Below are 19,104 nucleotides of genomic sequence, written 5' to 3'. Positions count from 1 at the left end.
TATTCTTTAGCCTTCATTCTTAACACAGAATTTGCTTATATTTACATCATTACCACTATACTATTCTTCAAACCGTATAACACGTAGGAGCTTGTTTACTTACTTACCATGTCCTCTTCCTTCTGCCCCAGGCTGAGCTCTGTTGGCCTTGAATCTGCTGTGCCCTATCCAACTGAAGGGAGCTTTGCAACAGCTGTGGAAGTCTGCCAATGTCCACCAGGGTACACTGGATCCTCTTGTGAAGTAAGTTTGCAAGAATATATCCTCAGTGCATTCTAAGGTCCTTCATCATGTCTTTCAATAAACTGTCCTAAAAAGAGTCTAGTTTGTTTGTTGTATTTTACATCCAAGATCACACAAACAAATGATAGTATATTACTTAAAGAAGGAAATTGGATGTCTGCCAAAAAGTCATGGCTTTCAAACAGAGTGCAACTCACATAATGTCTTCTTGAAATTATGTTTCTTTTTGAGATATTTTGCCTTACTGTAGCTGAAAATGTGACGTTTTTGTAACTATTTGTTCCCTATTTGGTGGAAAAATAGAATGAATGATAACAAATATATTTCAAAATATTCTCCCTTTATTTCCACTGTAACACCAGAAATTTAGCACTTTTTTTTTTACTTTTTCTCCATCTATTATTCTTGTGTGCCATACTCTCTCTCTATTTTATTTCAAAGAATATAGCAAAATCACAGTCACCTAAAAGGACACTCTCTTTAAAATATCAAGAATATAAATACATGGAAGAAATACCTGGATCTAGAAAATTCCCTACAGGTCTTTGATTTATTTAGTACCTAAAATTTGAGATGTTTATTGCCTCAATATTCTAGATTCACGGTGATATTGATGTTTCTTATTCAGTGACCACAATGTGTCATTTAAAAGTAATAATTTTTTATTTATTTCAATGTGTATTCTTTAGGGAGTTTGAAAACTGATTTTACTTGAAACCTGATCAAAAATTACAAGCACCAATTTCCTGATAGAGAGCATGGCTTGCAGATAAATAGGAGCGTAAATCCTTCAAAATGGAGCCTTTAAGGAATCATTTGAGTGCGTTCCACTTCAGCACACTACCCCATTACACCATTCATAGAAGTACTCTAGGCACTGCTTTGTCAGTTCCCTTGTGCTTTAAAATAATATGCGCTTCAAGAGGATACACAAGGTTTCGATTGGTATTTGTGACAAAATGTGCTTTCTTTAATGGAGCTCAGATGAACCTATCTAGAATAAAACTAAACGTAATTCACTGAAATACTCACCTTCCCAAAATTTACATACAGAAGAGTAAATTGTCATGAAAATGAATTAGCTCTGTCAACCAAAATTTAATTTTACACATAAAATACATGATGTATTTAATGAAACATATTCTTTTATTGAGCCTACCAGTTTTTATTTCAAAGCAGAAAACTCTCTTGGAACATTTAAGTTTCTACTTCAATTGAAATAATAAATACTTTGATCCTATTCTTACTTTAACACTTATTTCCACATTAGTAATTCTCAGTAATTCTTCATCTTATTTTATTCTCCATAATTCTTCCTCTTCATTTATACAAGTTCCAAGTGCCCATTAATACAAAATTGTCTGAATATTGGAATTGTTTAATTTGCTATACTTTTTGTTTCTTCTTTCCTCTCTTCAAAAATATTTATTGAGAGTCTTTTGTAAATGATGCACTGGATGCTGAGGGGATTATCAAGAAGATTACATCATAATCCTTGTCCTTAAAGAACTAACAATCTGTTTAGAGAGAAAGAACAAATGCCTATGCAAAATTGGATCACAGCACCATATAATTAGGAGACCAGTAAGTGGTACAGAACATAAGTGCAACAATCATTCAAAGAGGTGAACAATTCCAGTGGAGAGAGATGTCACGGAAAGTATCCTGGACTGAAAAACCTCAAATTGTAGCTAACAAATGCTAACAATTAGGTAGGAAGAGAGTAGCATGCAAATATAGAAGAGTCAAAATTCTATTTTAGAAGAATAAGAAAAGCTCCCTCTGCCTCTCACACAATAATTGTTTGATAAATAAAGTTATTTTGAAGTCCACAAAATAATGTAATTGAGTCAAAGGCTATGAGTTCTGGAGCTCTCGAGTTTCTCTTAGACTGCCATATGTCTTCTACCCTCTAATAATTCCTTCTTTATCAAAACTTCCTATCCCTAGACTCACTATTAGTCATTCCTATCCTTTCCTGATTTCATTTGCTTTTGTACTGAGTTCATAAGGCCAGGACTTCTAGCTTTGTTATCACTGGCACCCACACACATTTTCAAGAACTAAGGAAACTCCACAGACCATTGACAGAAACAAATCAAAAGACCCTGTTATAAAATAATCCTCTTTTTTTTCACTCTGAGCTACACTCTTTATTCAGAATGGTTTTGTTTTTGTTTTTTTATTTCTACTTGACTTATAAATTCCTCTACAGTTCACCTTTCAAATACCTTCTGTTCTCCAGTATCACCAAAATTTATTTCACTTGATGGGTGGGACAGGGGAGAAAGTGAAAGCAAAGTGAGATACTGAAGAGAAAGAAGCATTTAAATTCAAATCTCAGTTTTCTCTTCTGTGTGATGGAAATATTAACCAACTCATAGAAGTATCTACACTTCCATTTAGCTAATAGATAGTAATGGTCAGGTATTTTGAGACATTCAAGACCCTAGGCATGGATGACAATGTGAACAATACAGACACGGTCCCAGCCTTCCAGGACATTACACTTAGTGAAAAGTTAGACAATATGCCAGAAAACAAATTTAAATAAATGTGATAAAATTCCATGAAGAAAGTAAACAGGTGCTTCCATAGAGGTACTGAAAATCAGCTGTCAGAAACTTGAATAGGAAGCACTACTTTATAAATGGTCATCAGGAAAGACTCTCTGAGGTGGTAACAGCTAAACTGAGTTGAGGGTCGGCTATAGAAAAGGAGCTGATGAGGAAGCGGGTTAGAGCTTGGAGTCTGCAGGGATCTGAAATGAAGCAAGGATGGCTGGAGCTTACTTAGAAAGCAAGCGGGAGAGTGGCGCAGGTGTGATTAGAGGAACGGCCATTCAGAGATTTGCGTATATGGGATTGTATTCTAAGTGCAATTGAAAATCATTGAAAGGATTTAAGCTGAATGGTGCCATAATCAGAGTCACATTTTTTTTTAAAAGTTATTGTAACTACAGTATGAAAACATGTTGTAGAGGGCAAGAATGGTTAATATGCTACTGTGGCCACAGAGAGTGATAGTAATAATACTTTGTGTTCGGATAATGGCAGGCTATGTGGAAAGATGTGTCTACTCTACCTGTGTTTTATAGACTACATGCTAATGGAAAGTTAAGATAGATAAAGAATTTAAGAATGAGTCAAATTACTAGCTTGGGGAATTGGAAGTATCATTTACTGAGCTGGAGAAGACTGAGTGAAGAACAGCTGGAAGGGGTGGGGTTGAAATCAGCAGTCCATTTTTTAGAAATATTAAGATTGAGATACCCTATGAAGTATAGGTTTCAATTTACAATTAGAGTACACAGGTCTTGGACTTTGAATGTCTATCTGGTCTAGAGAGATGTGTTGGGAAGGCCTGATCAACTGTGAGACTGCATGCGATTTCTTAGCAGAATGTGTGCTAAAAAAGAGAAAGGTGACTATGTCCCCAGGAGCTCCTGACAAAGAGAAGTGAGGAAGAAGCAGAAGAGACAGCAAAGGGATAGGGCAGAAACTTGGGGACTGAGAGTTCATGATAGTTATAAGGACAGGATGTCGAGGGAGAATTGCCCATTGGATTTGGATCCCTGAAATTAGGTGACAGGGACAAGAGCAGTTTTAAGTGAGTAGTGGCTGAAGGAGATGGATTAGAATAGGATAAAGACACGCGAAAGGGAAGCGAGAAAGAAAGCCTTTTTAGAGCACTTTTACTGAAAAGAAAAGCCGGCAGGTAACTGCAAAGTTATGGGATATTAAAGAAATAATTTTGTCATTTTTGTTATTTCCATTACTTAATTTTTGGTGGGGATACTAGATCATATTTTCAAATGATCTAATAGAAAAAATTATTACTGATGTAGCACAGAGGGAATACTAGGAAAACAATAGATAAAGGAAGAAAGATCATGAGTGGGGTGACATTCCTTTGAGAGGGTAAGGAACCTGCAAGCCCCACCCCCCATGCAGTACGAACATTGAGATAAACACTTGTGCTTCTGGAAAAATGGCTTCCTATGGCTTCCCATGTCTCTGTGACTAATGAGGTGAAATCACTGGCTGAGAGAGAGAGAGAGCTAAGGAGTTTAGAAGTTTAAGAGGATTTAATATGAGTAGTACATTTGCAAAGTATGAAAATAAAGCTCATTAAGGACAATTCCATTCCTATTTGTCCTAAAAACATTAAATCAGTTCTCTCCCTACTACTAACACCCTTAATTTCTACCTCTTCCTGAACACCTAGCTTCCCACCTTTTTTACAAATATATATTCCAGAAGGAAATTTCTTCTATAATGTATCTATAGGGTAGCAAAATGTTTAGTGGGGAGATATTATTAGAGAGGGATAGAAAATTAACCCTTCCTTTTTTGACCTACCCAAATTAAGAGGAAGGTTACTTTTGCTTTTCTTTCAGATATGAAGTATGAGCACATTGGTTTTTTTATGTGTTTGTTATCAGTGTTCAAATTTAAGAGTCCTCATATCCTGGGGCAGAAGGAACATTTCTAACAATACACAACACAATTCTATGTACTTTATTACTTCAGTGATTTCTCTGTTTTCATTTCGAACTGGGAACAAAGGCCTTTTCATGATATGTTGTAGTTAACCACCCAGAAATAAAGTAAATAATGCACAGAATGCAATTGTAACTTGAGGGAAATTAGAAGCTCCTAGAGGACAGCAGCATTTGCACCCCCACCTGCCTAATTTTGTGCCCCATTGAGTTTGTAGTGACCCCTACAGAAGAGAAATGTAATGAAGGGCGGTGGTGTTCTTAGAGTTGGCCCTGACACGGAGGTATTCTGAGACCCACATATCGTTTTTAAGTCAGATTTCTGTTTTTATGTGATACAGTGTTTCATACTTTAAAAAAAGAAATGACGAATATGAGTCCTAGTAGAATAATACCATAAAACAAAATAACAAGGGAATATATGGTAAATAAATCATAAATTATTTGGTGTAAATTTGAGAAAGCATAATAGGATGAAGGAAATTAAGGATGAAAGATAGGATTTATATATGTGTAGAAGTTTGCAGTGTATGTGATCAAATGTAAGAGTTGGTGCTGCCTTCCAAATTATTGTGAAGATTTTCTGAAAGTGACGGAGTTAAGGGCAGTTTGTATGTGGGAAAGGCACTGCATTCCGGAGAATTGACATTCCCTAGGATGACATTAGGTGCTGAGATGGGCTAAGGTTCTCTTAAGAATCCTTTTATGCTGGCTGCTTTTTTCCCCGTACTTTTCCTTCTATTTTTATCTGTGCTTTTTACTTCGAGACTGTCACATTTCAGTTCTTTATATCTCTGCTTTATTTTGCCATTTCAGAAGAGACACCAAGCTAATGCTTCCTCTAATCTCATACCTGCCAATAACGCTAAGGTCAGTACGAAGCCTCAAAGTCAGGAGGAATAGCTCTGTAGCAATGTTTCAACAACAACTAAGCTTTGACAAGCACATTTGTTGAGTTTGCTGCCTAAATATTTTTCTTTATTCAAAAAAGACAAGACAAACTTTTTAAAAAATTCTGAAACTGACTTGAAACCTTATCTTTCCTTTAGTCTTGTTGGCCTAGGCACAGACGAGTGAATGGCACTATTTTTGGTGGCATCTGTGAACCGTGTCAATGCTTTGGCCATGCGGAGTCCTGTGACGATGTTACCGGAGAATGCCTGGTAAGTTCTTTCTTCCCTATGGATGCTGACTGACAAGGCTGACGTCAGCTCCGCAGGTCCTGCAATCCAATTCCATCACCGCCCTTCAGACCTTAAACCCTTGAGCCAAGAAGCGATTTGACGGAGATCATTGTAGTGCACTGAGTTGGAAGTTGAGAGTGGTCTTTCATTTGTACTCTCCCTAAATGACAGGTATTAGAAAGTGTTTGCTCATCTTAGTCTAATAATTGAATTAGGGTCAGATACATCAAAATAAAATGTAACTAATGACTGAAATACAAATCTACCATAAATGTAGTTGGTTTTATTCCTACCATAAATCTACCAAAAACAGACTACTTCTTTAACAGGAAATGATTTATATCCCTATAACATGAAAAGTGAAATATAACCTATGTACTAGGCATAATTTTTGATGTTGAAAATGAGAGCATACAGCATGTTCTCTTAGTTTAAAAGTTCAGCATTTAACTAAATACATCATGTGTAGATTAAAATAATAAGTATATGCAATACATATTCATCAGAGCTGTTTACTTATACAGTTAAATCGAACTTTTAACAAGAAAAACAGCCCTACCAAGCACTTTCTATCCTGCTAAGAAGGCTTTGGCGTGGAGAATGAGGGTGACTGGGCCATTCTGATCAACTCAAGGGCATGTTAGTTTTATACTGTCTGACATGGCATGAAGCTTGAAACAACACTTCTCATTGCATTAGTCTTGCAGAAACACAATTTGAAGTGGTGCCAGTTTAGGAGGATATCATACTCTCATCTCCCTGCAGGATTGAAGGCAGACTCTGTTCTCTGTATTTCTTAATGTTCTTTCTTTCACTTGCTCATTCCCCCATGGCCTTTTTTCCTTCTACTTAAAAGCTTCTGGGAAAAATCCAGATTGAAAATTCAGGGCTTTTGTTACAATGTAATTTGGCATTTAGCATTATTGATGCTCTTTCTATATTCCCTATGTAAGATTTTGTTAATTGCATTGCAGTATAAAGCATGATAGTCTTAATTTGCAGAGCAGTGTATTTTTTAAATGGCATTTCCATGAATAGAAAGACTAAGTGATTTTGATTTTAATTATACAATAAGACTTTTAAAATGTACCTTGGGAAAAATATTGAGTTACCTTTAAATACTTCACTAACGTGCAGTATGAAATATTCAGCCTAAAACTGATATGGATTTGCTTTACTTAAACCTAAAAAGACAAAAATAAATATATCATGGTACCAGATATACAATGTTCCCAATAGTAATATTTCATGTTGAATTTATCAGTATTAAATCAGATCATGCTGTTGGTCCATTTGACTTTGTGATATTTCCAAGAATGCAAGTCATTTTTATTTTTTGTTTTGCTTTTTTTAGAATAAAATTGTTTAATTCAGCATCATTTTAGGGGGGAGGGAGGAAGCAGTAATTAGTCGAGGCTTTCTACTAAGGAAATGTAGTTTATTGACTATTTCTTGGACAGGGAGATAGAAGCCCACCTTCAAATAACAGAGGAACCTTAGAGAAATAGGAGAAATCTTGATGGCAAGCAGAATCTGGGGTTTTCGGGGTTTTCCATTGTAGGTGGTAAACTGGTGATCATGTAAGATATTTTCTGGAGACTTTCCACTGCACTGCGTCTAAGATGGTATTGATATCTCAGCACTGACATCCCATTTTGAGCACATCGATTCTGATAGGATCCACAAGGAGAAAAATATTTGAATGTTGCACATCAAGGGCATTGTTACTATGCAGTTCGTCCATACTTTAGCTTGTTTTTTAAATTATTTATGTTTTTCCCCTAGCATTAAAAAGATAAATTATGAAATTTATAGATAAACTGCTTTTTAGTTACCTTGACTTTGAAATCTGATTAGAAATTAACTAAAGTGTATTTTGATATCGGGTCAAAACCCAGAACTCTGTTATAGTGTGTGTGGGCCTATATGAAAAAGTCATTTTAACTCAAAGTACATTTGAAGTGACCCAGGAAACATTCAAAGCCACTCTCTCTTTCTCATTGTTCCTGTGATATATGATATGAACAGACATTTGGAAAGCACTTTTGTAGCAGGGCACAAAAGTAACCAGAGTGAAATAATCAGAGTGAACCTTTCATCTTTTACAGTTTGGGTTTCCATTATGTTGTTGTCTAAGGCTGCTTTACAGTTACAATTGAAAAAAACACTTGAGTTTAATTTTTTATTTCCATGAAATGAAATATGATATTAGGAAATTTAAGAAGCTGCTACATGCTAATTTTCCTTTAAATCAGTAGTTAAACAAAAACAAGTCTCTAGGTTCCACAGGGTTCTAGAAATACCACTTTCGGTGAGGTTCAGAAAACCAGTGTTACGATTTTATTTTTTTAAAGTCTTTGAAGATATAATTTGATTGTATCATTTGGACAATAGGCAATATTGCAAAAAGAATACAACTTTTAGTAATAAGCAACTTGAGCTAAACTTGAAAACTGAAAGGAACTAATTCAAAGCTGAAATCAAAGAAGAAAGCCTTTTTTTTTCAAATTGGCCCATGTTTTGCACGTTCCATCCAATATGCTATTATTTATACAACAGTTGACAGTGGCATTAACCTCTATGCTGTCTTTGAAAAATGGTTACTGAGTGAAGCTAAGACAGAATTTAAAATATCTTAAAGAGGTATTAATTTAAAGAGGCATTTTAATGTCAGTCAGTGCATTCTCTCCCACATCAATGTTTCTCTCCCTCTCTTTCTCCCTCCTTCCCCATCTCTCTAAAAAGAAATGAGTAAACACTTTTTTAAAATTTAAGAAAATGAATTTATGTTTTAACTGTTTCCTATTTGGTCATTGATCATAATAATAAGGTTTTTATACCCTTAAATTCTGTTAAACTCTTTTCAACATGATAAAAAGTGTACTTGTATACTTTCAGGTCATAACAAATCCATACTATATGATATTTAATAGGCATCAGGTATGTTTTACTGTACCATTGGAGGCTGAAGAAGTAAGTTATGTCCACATGTTGCCAAAACATGATCCAGATTTATCGAATTGTGCTGTTGGAAGCTTTGTAGATAATTCCCTTGTTTAATTGACTGGATTGTTCACCTTTAAACCAGCCTTGATGAGCTTTGTGAACAGAGCCTGAAATGATAAATACACTTTAATTAATACGAAGAGATCAAGATAGAAATTACTTTTATTTTTTTTAATTTTTGAAAATGACATGAGTTCAATAAATACTAACTGACAGAAAAATGCAGTCTCAGTTTTTAAAAAATTGTTATGTGCCTTGTGGTTTCAATATGTACTGCAATATATTTAAAATCATTTCAATATTTTCATTGTTTAAATGTGAGTCAAACAAGCCCCTCACAAATGTAATACATTCATGCATTTGCCAATCATCAGAGTCCACTGAGGTCCAAATTAATCTCTGAAGTAAGAGGGCTATAGTCCCAGGAGATTTGTATGATTAGCCACAGTTCTTATTAAATCAGTGGTTTTAAGCTGAACAATTGAATTTTTACCTAGAATCAGCTGCAGTTACTAAGGAAGGCTGTATGGCTGTACATGCATACACAAGGCATGAATAATTAGATGTATTTCCTTAAGAAAAGAATTACTATCTAAAGAAAGGAGGAAATAAGAACTGTATTATGAAAAAAATTATGGTGAGTTTTAGTCATCTTTGTGCAAGTATGCATATGCTGAAACTAGCATGTAGTTTCTAAGCTAGATATTAAATTAACTTTCAGTGCTATTTCCCAGCTGTAAAATTGACCATTTAATGTGGAAAATTATTCATCCTGGCAGGGAATGGACTAATGACTCTGTAGACCTATTTTTGGTAACATGCTATTGCTTGAGACCAAAATAATAAACTTTGATGTGCATTTCTTTCTCAGAACTGTAAGGATCACACAGGTGGCCCATATTGCAATAAATGTCTTCCTGGTTTCTATGGCGACCCTACTAAAGGAACCTCAGAAGACTGCCGGCCCTGTTCCTGTCCACTCAGTACCCCATCAAATAAGTGAGTAACACACTGAGCCCTCTAATGAGTTGGCCGTCCAATTCTGTAAGTGCATTTTTGTATGGGATGTACCCTTTCTCTTGTCACACATAAATAAATTATAAACACATGCATGAAATTCTCAGGAATGTAATATAAGTTTTTAAAGATGAAATATTTAAACTTACTGCTATTTATTCAACAAAATTGTTAATGCTTTACCTCTAGTTTAGGTAATTTAGTATCTAAGGACAGAAATCGAGTAGAATTTTTAAACTAATTCCAAAGAACAGGTACATTTTCTACAAACATGTACACATGTCCACTTGCGCACACCCACACACATAGACACATAGAAACACACATGTCTTTACACTGTAATAAAGAGACCACTAGTAAGTACTGTTCTTTGGGGTCCCAGTCTCACACTATTGATTTTTGAATCTTAGACAAGTCACAAACCACTCAAAAAGGTAAAAGAGACCAATCTAGTAGACTTTAAAGCACTAGGCCTATTCCTTAGTTATCAAATGGTTTATCATATTATCATAAAATATCAATTTCAATATATATTTTACCCTAAAACAATTATAAGAATTATGAATTATATGAATATTGAAATAGATATGATAATTAGCATCTACTTCTTCATGAACTAGATCTTGAAAAAGTTTAATGCAAACTTCATACAATTTTTCTAGTTATCCAGTTTTTTTTTTCTCCCTCTTTCTCTCTCTGTCTCTCTCTTTTTTCTGTTGTTCACCCAAACAGTAACCTCTTATACCAGCTGCCTCTTTCCCTTACTGTTAGGGGAATACCTATTCCAGCTCCCACCACTTTACTTCATATTCCCCCAGGGCAGCCCTCTCACAAATATCTATGCAAGAACTGAAAACCAAAGTTATTTTTAATGGGGCATTCTACATTGAACCAATGAAAATTTTTTACTTAAAAATTGTAAATAACTATAATTTTATGTGTAAGGAATTTTTGAGAAGCTTCTTAAGCTTAAGGCTCAATAAAATTCATTTTATGGTATGTACTTCCCAACTATTTCTAAATGCCATCATAATGCTTGCATAGCAGAAATTTATAAGGGTGTTTTAAAGAAATCTGTCTACTACAGTTTTTTTCCAGGTATATGAGAAGAAGCTTTAATTTTTCATAGGTATAGAACATATATCCAAAGATTATGATTTTTTTAAGTTTTTATTTTAATTGTTCAAGTCCAGTTTTCTGTCTTTTACTCCCATCCCAGTCCACCCCCCCAGCCCTCCCCACCTCCCTCCCATTTCTACCCACCCCTAGTTTCTGTCTATGTATCCTGTATACTTGTTGCTGTAGTTTTTTTTATATGAAAGTGTTATCAGGTTGGTCATGTTCTGAGGTCTTTCCAGAGATACTATGAATGAAAATAGTCTTTTTGTTACCAACTAGAGTCAATGAATACTACAAGCTAAAGACTTAAGAATAATTCTGTCAATAAGTTTAAGGTCTTCATTAGATTTATGCTTCTCACTCTTCAGCCCGCATAGAACCCTGATCCTTCTCCCAACAGCCCACCTTTCTAAGAATTTTCCACCTTTTGGAAAAGGAAAAAGAAGTAATATTTAATGAAAACACACTATTATATGCCAGGCTTATGGTCAAGGACTATATGTGGTATCAGTTTACCCTCAAAAACAACCCAGTAAAATAAGTATTATAACCTGCATGTTACAGATTGTTTTAAAAGGCTCTTAGAGAGAAAATAGCACTATGGTACCAATTTGGGAGCTAGAATTTCTAGATTTAAAAACTGAGTTCCATACTTTCTAGCTGTGTGACTATGGAAAATGCACTTAAACTCCCTGTGTCTCAGTTCTGTCATTACTGTAATAATAGGATCCTCTCATAGCCCCCATGTGACAATTATATTATAAAATACACAGAGCACCTAAAACAGTGATTGGACATGGTGAGCCCACAATAACTATTATCAAGTAATTTGTTCAGAGTCATAAAATGCTAAAATATCAGAGTTGGAATTTTAAATCCATGTGTTTTCCAGTTAATCTACAGTCTGTATTATGGAGTTCTTTAATGCAATGTATTTTGAGAAATAACATTAAAAGCACTTAAATGGGGGATTGAGTTAATCTGTATTAGTTACCAAATCATTTCCAGAGTTTAGGGCAATGAGCCTCGACAGGTACGATACTGAAGGTCCTTTGGCAGTCAAGTTTAGCAGAGAAGGGAAAGAAGGCAAAGGGGAACCCTACTGGGAAATAATGAATATAGAAGAACAAATTAAATTCCTTCACAACGATGATTACTCAGGCCTAAATTGACTGTAATATAGCACACACCTTGTCCTCTGGTATATTTTTGAATGTCTAGATTACGTAATAGTGGACCTACCCATTCACTATGGCTGAATGAATTCTCTGGACCCACCTAATATACATGAAATCCATTGTTCAGCACTATCTTTCACAGAAGAGAGCAGTGGGATTGCATTTGTCTGCTCACTTGGTTTGCAGTTCTCAGCCACAAGTTGTAGGGATAGCAGAGTAGTCAATCCAGCAGGGCTGCCCATTCAAAGTAGCATATGAATCCTAGCCTAATACATTTTTGGAATTATGTTATTGAAGATGTAGGGTTTATGGATTACTCCTCAAGTCTGACCACCATGACTATAAATGTAGAGGCAACGTCAGGGGAGAACTTCGTGTAATTGTAGGCATTCGTAGAGCATTCTTCTCTGTTTACTCTGCTTCTACCTCAGAAATGTGTTCTAAATGTTTTTCAAAGGCAAAAGAAAGCCAGCAAGCATCAAGACACCATGTATCAGTGCCAGAGGGGTGTAGGTGCCAGGGCTTGACGATTGTATTTCCTCAAGTGTGTGTATTCCAATATCGTATAATTGTGCAGATTTGGAGTTTTTAAAAAGCAAAGATAATTCAATAATATCAATAAGAGTTACACCAAATATTCAAGATCTGTTAATTTTCAAAGTGGTTACATGTACATGAGATAATTCAATTAAGATAGTTAAGTAGTAATTTTATCCTTACAAGTAGAATTGGGAATAGAACAGTAACCTATTTTAAATTCCATTTTTAAATGGGACATTTTCATATAGAAAGAAAGACTGTGATAACTCACTTATTTTAAAAATTCTAAAAGTTTATATTCAGAGTTATTAAGTCTTATAAATTTAGAACAACTTGGAAATTTATATAGTTTACTGTACAATTATAATGAGAACAATTTATTTTAATCGAATAACCTGAATTTTCTCTTAAAATCATTGAAGAGTGGCACACAAAGCCTTATGGGAACTCTCCTTTTTAAAAAAGTTTTTAAATAGTCATTACTGCTGTAATCTGAGTTAGAAACTCAGAGGAATAAATTGAATATAATATACTTAATATGTTAAATATTGATACATTGATATGAATATGTGATTGTTGATATCATATTAAGATAAAAAGAAATCAGCTAAAGATTGCTGCAAACTTCATCTATAAGTGTAAAGCTCAGTGAAAGTTTTACCTTGATAATTTATCTCATTAATCCCTGATCATAAATTTAGAGATCACAGGCATTTCGATTCTAAATTTCTTACATCATATTGCTAAATAAAACAAATGTATAGGAAGATAGAGATAGATTCATATACTTACTTTGAAGTATAAATACAGACAAGCATATAATATTTAAATTATACATATAGTATCAAATTTATCAAACTGTGTACAGTGTCCACTATTTGCTTTCCCTCTCATCTTGGTAAGTATATATTCTAGCTATAGATTGTAACTAGGTGGTGAAATTTATAACTAGAGAGATAAATAAAATTGTAAATATTTCAAATGTTTTATATTAATTTCTGATATCGCATAACTTATAGGTTAAATATTATATGAAAAATATTATTATCTAGCCCTGGCTGGTGTAGCTCAGTGGATTGAGTGCGGGCCTATGAACCAAAAGATCATGGTTCGATTCCCCGTCAGGGTACATGCCTGGGTTGCAGGCCAGTTCCCAGCAGGGGCCAGTTCCCAGCAGGGGATGCACTAGAAGCAACCATAATTGATATTTCTCTCCTCTCCTTCCCTTCCCTTCCAAAGATAAATAAATAAATAATTTTTAAAAAGAAAGAAGATATGATTATCTGCCCTTGAACACTCATATGCTGAATAGATAACATTATTGGAATCATCGATTTTCACCAGTTATGCAATAAAATTAGAGATATTCTTGGTACAAGGTTGGACAGAGGGTGGGTACTCAATGAGTTCTATCTACTAATATTGTTATGAATACTTCCTCTTTCTGTGCATCAGAAATGCTAAAATTTAAATTTCTGAAAGAATGGAGCACTTCCAGAGCTGACTCATGGACACACTCAAGTGGCCACATTGAATTATTATTGTTAAAATTAGTACTTCTTACAGAAAATCTTATTCTCTAACATTATTCTAAGGAAAATGTAAATTTACAGAAACATTCAACATTTCTTAGAAATTTTAGAGTGTATTGGATAATTTAGAGCACTTTCCTACATAGTGTTTTATGTCCATTTGGGTGATTATGATATATTGTACTAGTTCCATACTTGTACCAGAAGGAAAAACTAAACTCCACAGACATTAAATGACTTGATTGTGATCATATAGCTTGCTTATGGCAGAACCAATATTAGAACCCATATGTTAACCTCTCTTTGCTTCTTCCAATGGGGCTATAGAAATAGAAACAATTCCAGGGACATTGAAGAGAAGCAAAAAAAATTAGTAGAACTTAATATTAGACAAACTATAAATGTTCACCATAGAAATGACTCAGTCTTGGCAGCTGTTACACTAACTCAAAACTAAGGACTAGAGCAGGATGAGAAATTTTAAGTTTAATTATTTAACAAGTAAATAGATACCCTAAAATTTGAAAAAAATATACATAATTCAGCAAAACATTTTAAAGTATTAAATCACAGCTATGATTTATTACACCACTATGCAAAGAATTCGCCTTCATATATTTTTAGTATGAAAAGCTTTATCAGGTAGATCATATTATCTCATTTTGCCGAATGAGAAATTCAGATTTAGAGAAATACAGTATCCAAAGTCACAGAAAATAGCCCAATTCTAATTACAAAACCCAACTATGGACATTAATTCAGATCCCACAGTATTTGAAGATAATTAGAGACATGTATGTTTTCTTAACAGTTCTCCTAAGAATGTATAAAACAGAGATCACTGAACTGTAAGAAGAAAACACATATGGAGAAACTTGGAAAATTCATGTGGCCCAAAGCAAAATCCTGAAGGAAATGAGTCTTCCTTTATCTTTCTCCACTTGCTCTCAGTCTTCTGCTCTGTCTCACCCGTTCACAGCATCTTGTCCCTTTTGGCTTCTCTTCCCCTACCCATATGTTCCAGGTCACAATGAATTAAAAGTTCTCCCTTCCCATGGTGCCTACAAACACAGAACATGCCCTGATTGTCTAACCCTAGTGATAGAAATGTTATGCCAGTAATGAAGAGAGTATTAATTTCTGATCACATCTTAGTCCCAAGAGACATTTTTCCCTCTTGCTATAGCTGTGAGCAAAGCCATATGCTGTCACCATCAAATGAACATACGTGAAAAATGTATTTTGCACTTTAAATATACCCTTGATTTTATCTTTTTTTTAGTATTTTTTTTGTCTTTACCTTACTGATCCACTTTATCATAATGGACATATGTTGATAGGTAGAATAAAATTCTTTTTGGAGCAAACTATTTGTGTCTGTAAGTATGTATTTATAGAGATAAATACATACACATATATTCACATGCATACTATTCATACATAGTATATGTACATATATACCTTCTTATAAATTAATCATTATAAATGTAAAAGCCTATGCTCAGCCACTAAGAAAAACTATTTTCATGTACAGATCTTTACTATGTAGTCCAAAAGTAGCTTCTCTTCCCCTCCCTGTTTGGGGACCATGCTCACTGTTCTTGGGTCTTTTGTGTTTTCTGTGGCGTAGAGTGGATGATTCAGGGAGCAGGACACTCTCTCTACCAGTGTAGAGCTGGCCAACTGGAGTTAAATGACAGAACCTTGCAACCACTGGAAGTTAACAATGATCCCACAGTTTCTTCTGTCTGTCCCAGAACAGTTAGCTTCATTCATATTTTGGCCCAAACAGGGTCAAGTTGTTGATTTGCCAATACAAATTCTATGGACACTTTTTGTTTTCCATGATTTTTTCTTTCTTTCATTTTACTTTTGGTTTTGAATGCCATCTTCTACATAACTACAGCTTCAGCTATAGCCATAAGGGGGTGAACCCTCAGTTTACATCGATTAAAGAACATTGAGGCACAAATATGGTTATGTTTTATGAGGACATTTTATTTAAATGCATCCTGTCAAGTATTATATGACCAAGAGTTTAATCACACTTAATTTTTACAAGTAGGTTGGATGCTGGTTGGACAAAAGAGAAAAGAACATCAAATTAGGATTCAGAAGCCCTGGATTCCTAGAGCTTCCAAAGTGCTAAATAAATTCTCCTGGCTATGACCTTGGGCAAGAAAAATTATGCCTGCCCCAACCAACTCACAGAACTTTGGAAAAATGTGATAAAATATTTGCAAAATCTCTCTGGAAATATGAAGAGCTAGTGAAATCGAATATGTTGTCATTTCTTTCTTGAAAAAAATTTTGACTTTTGTCAATGACAGCATTTTAATTTACTTCTATCAGTTTTAAGCAATGCATGGGTATGTTTAAAGTTTGAAATCTATTTTATAAATAGTTTCAAAGTTTCAGAAGCCTTGCCAAGTACCTTTCATATGACTTATGATAAACTAAGTTAGGATTTTAAAAAACAGTTTATGTGGTTTTCTTTCAGTCACCAAAGTCCCACATTAGTGAGAAACCTAGGGCTTCTAGCTAGAGACATTCTTCATATGTGATGAAATATTTGTAGAATTCCAGTCTTAAAAGAAGACGTAACACAGTTTCTAGAGATTTGTCAAAATCTAGTCTCTCCCTTTATGTCTGAAAACGATAGCAAATCACAGGGCGAGGGAGGGAAAAATCCTGTTTCTTTTCTTTTTTGCGTGTGCCTCTTCAGTGCATACCCGCTCCTGGCAAGACCATCAGCCACAGTGAGCTCCCTGGGGTTGCAGGTGGCAAACCGCAGGCTGCTCTCTAAGAGGTGGTTCTCCTCTCACAGAGCACAAGCTGGGTGTGTCTTGGTTCTCCTGTGTATGGAAGCCACCTGAACCCTTTACTGTGGAATATTTTATCTGGGTAATATTTGTAAACTTAAGATTTTACAGCAGACAAAGAGCTCTTCCCCCACCCCTTACTGTATGAGATTCAATTCGACTTACCACTGAGCTGAAATGTTTAAAATAATAGAATTACTTGGTTCTGATAGCTTGCTACTATCAAAAAGCTAGGGTTATTACATCTTTGCAGGATGACTATGAGTTAAGCCAGAGGAATACTATTCAAAATAGTGCTGTGACCTGATGTGCACAAGTTAAGAAAGTATTCCAAAGTCATGCCAGTGTCAGGAGCAGAACGACATCAGGACTCGGCAACATTTAATTCGTTGTCCTCTCTTTAATTCATTTAGCCATCAGGAAAGCGTCTACTGAATTGTCCTGTCACAAATAATAGAAAATAAATCTATTTAGAGAAGACATAATGGGAGAAAGATTAATAGGGGGCAATTCCTTTTAAAATGATAGAGCAGCAGAACTCACAGGATGCTAAATAGTATATGGCCCTTCAGAGAGCCATCGTCAATCAATCTTGAGCTAAGGCGTCACGTATGAGAGGTGTCTGTCACAAGGCAAAGAAGTGCGGCTGAAGTTGAACATGCCGTTGAAGGGTAAAGCTAACATGCAGTTACCTGGCTGTTTTCAGGCTCAGTGGTCAACTCTGTTACTTCAGACCTGCCTGGGAAATAGGTGTAAGAAGAGAGGTAAACTTTGGAACATACCAGAAGTTGAAAAATGAGCAGGTTGTTTTGGTTTCTGTGGTTTTATTATAAATTTAGGCAGAATACGTGTTTTTGATCTCTGGTGAAAGCTTTTTGAAGGCTTCCTTCTGTGTTCACAGCATGCCTGTGAGTACCTAAGTGCAGCAGCCTGCATGTGTGCACACATGTACACACACACCTGTGGGAGCAGCACTGGAAGTAGGAACCCCATGGCCACCATCACCACTATCACCACTGTGATTACTACCACCACTTCCACTGCCATGTACTGAGTTCTCCAAAATCTCTAACAGATTTTTCTGGGAGGCTTCAATTTCAGAAGGACTTGGCTGGAAAGAAAGAAGGCAAGGCTGTATTTTGCAAGGCCTGGGGAATTCCTGGAGAGGAGTAGTACAGTCCCACTTGTTACTGATGATCACAGGCCCAGAACAGTCAAAAGTCAGTTAATAACATGTCACTGGAATATTGCTCCCCACTGGCCTCTATTCACGTCTGCAGAAATAGCAATGTCATTTCATCCTCAATTGGCCAGACCCTAATCTCTGTCTGTGAGACGAGAATGACCAGCCTGTACCCTTCGTCACAGCAGTCCCGGAGAAAGAGAAATGAAAATGTGCCACTAATGACTTTGTGTATGTGCTTCTTCCTTGTCCCTGTCGTTCCCCACCAACATCAACATAGCTTTAGCCCAACGTGCCATTTAGACCGAAGTCTTGGACTGATCTGTGATGAATGCCCTGTTGGGTACACAGGACCACGCTGCGAGAGGTAAGCACGGGCTCCACTGTCTTTCCAAATGATTTCTGCCTTGGGAGCTATAAAACCACAGGCATCGTCATCCTTTGCACTACCCCAGAAAAGCCACCACACTCAGTGAGACAAAAGAAAGGTTCTCAGCATGCTTGTCGAACAAATGCATTATACTTTTATAGTTTATTTATTCTCTAGAAATTGCTCCATAAATTTCAACTCACTCGAGAATGTTTGATTCATGTTTTCATCTTAAAGGTTAAGCATTAGCCTACAACCTTTCTAGAAAGTATTGCTCAAGTGGAAAGACATGCACTTTAAGATTTATCTTACTGTCTACAGTGGCACCATTTATTTTTCTTAATTAGCGTTTTGTCCTTAAAATATGCCTTAAATGTGTAGTTCATAGTTCAGCAAGTGGTTCATAATT

The 19,104-nt window shown here is 35.5% G+C and overlaps 1 protein-coding gene across 5 annotated transcripts in view; it reads left to right on the top strand.

The window, feature by feature from the left end:
• LAMA2 (laminin subunit alpha 2) overlaps window positions 1–19,104 on the top strand; it is a 511,376-nt gene that overhangs the window by 290,958 nt on the left and 201,314 nt on the right. For 3 of the 5 annotated variants that reach the window (XM_053664793.1, XM_053664792.1, XM_053664790.1), the window contains exons 15-18: window positions 132–243; window positions 5,794–5,907; window positions 9,806–9,933; window positions 18,606–18,692. In XM_053664793.1, the coding sequence (XP_053520768.1) occupies window positions 132–243; window positions 5,794–5,907; window positions 9,806–9,933; window positions 18,606–18,692 (441 nt within the window). Of the gene's footprint in view, window positions 1–131; window positions 244–5,560; window positions 5,615–5,793; window positions 5,908–9,805; window positions 9,934–18,605; window positions 18,693–19,104 lie in introns of all 5 variants that reach the window. The other 2 variants (XM_053664791.1, XM_053664789.1) reach the window with 1 other exon arrangement.

This window comes from Artibeus jamaicensis, unplaced genomic scaffold, assembly GCF_021234435.1.
Source record: "Artibeus jamaicensis isolate MK-2021 breed Jamaican fruit bat unplaced genomic scaffold, CSHL_Jam_final contig_387, whole genome shotgun sequence".
Classification (NCBI taxonomy): Eukaryota; Metazoa; Chordata; class Mammalia; order Chiroptera; family Phyllostomidae; genus Artibeus; species Artibeus jamaicensis.
This window is presented reverse-complemented; position numbering and strand designations above follow the sequence as displayed.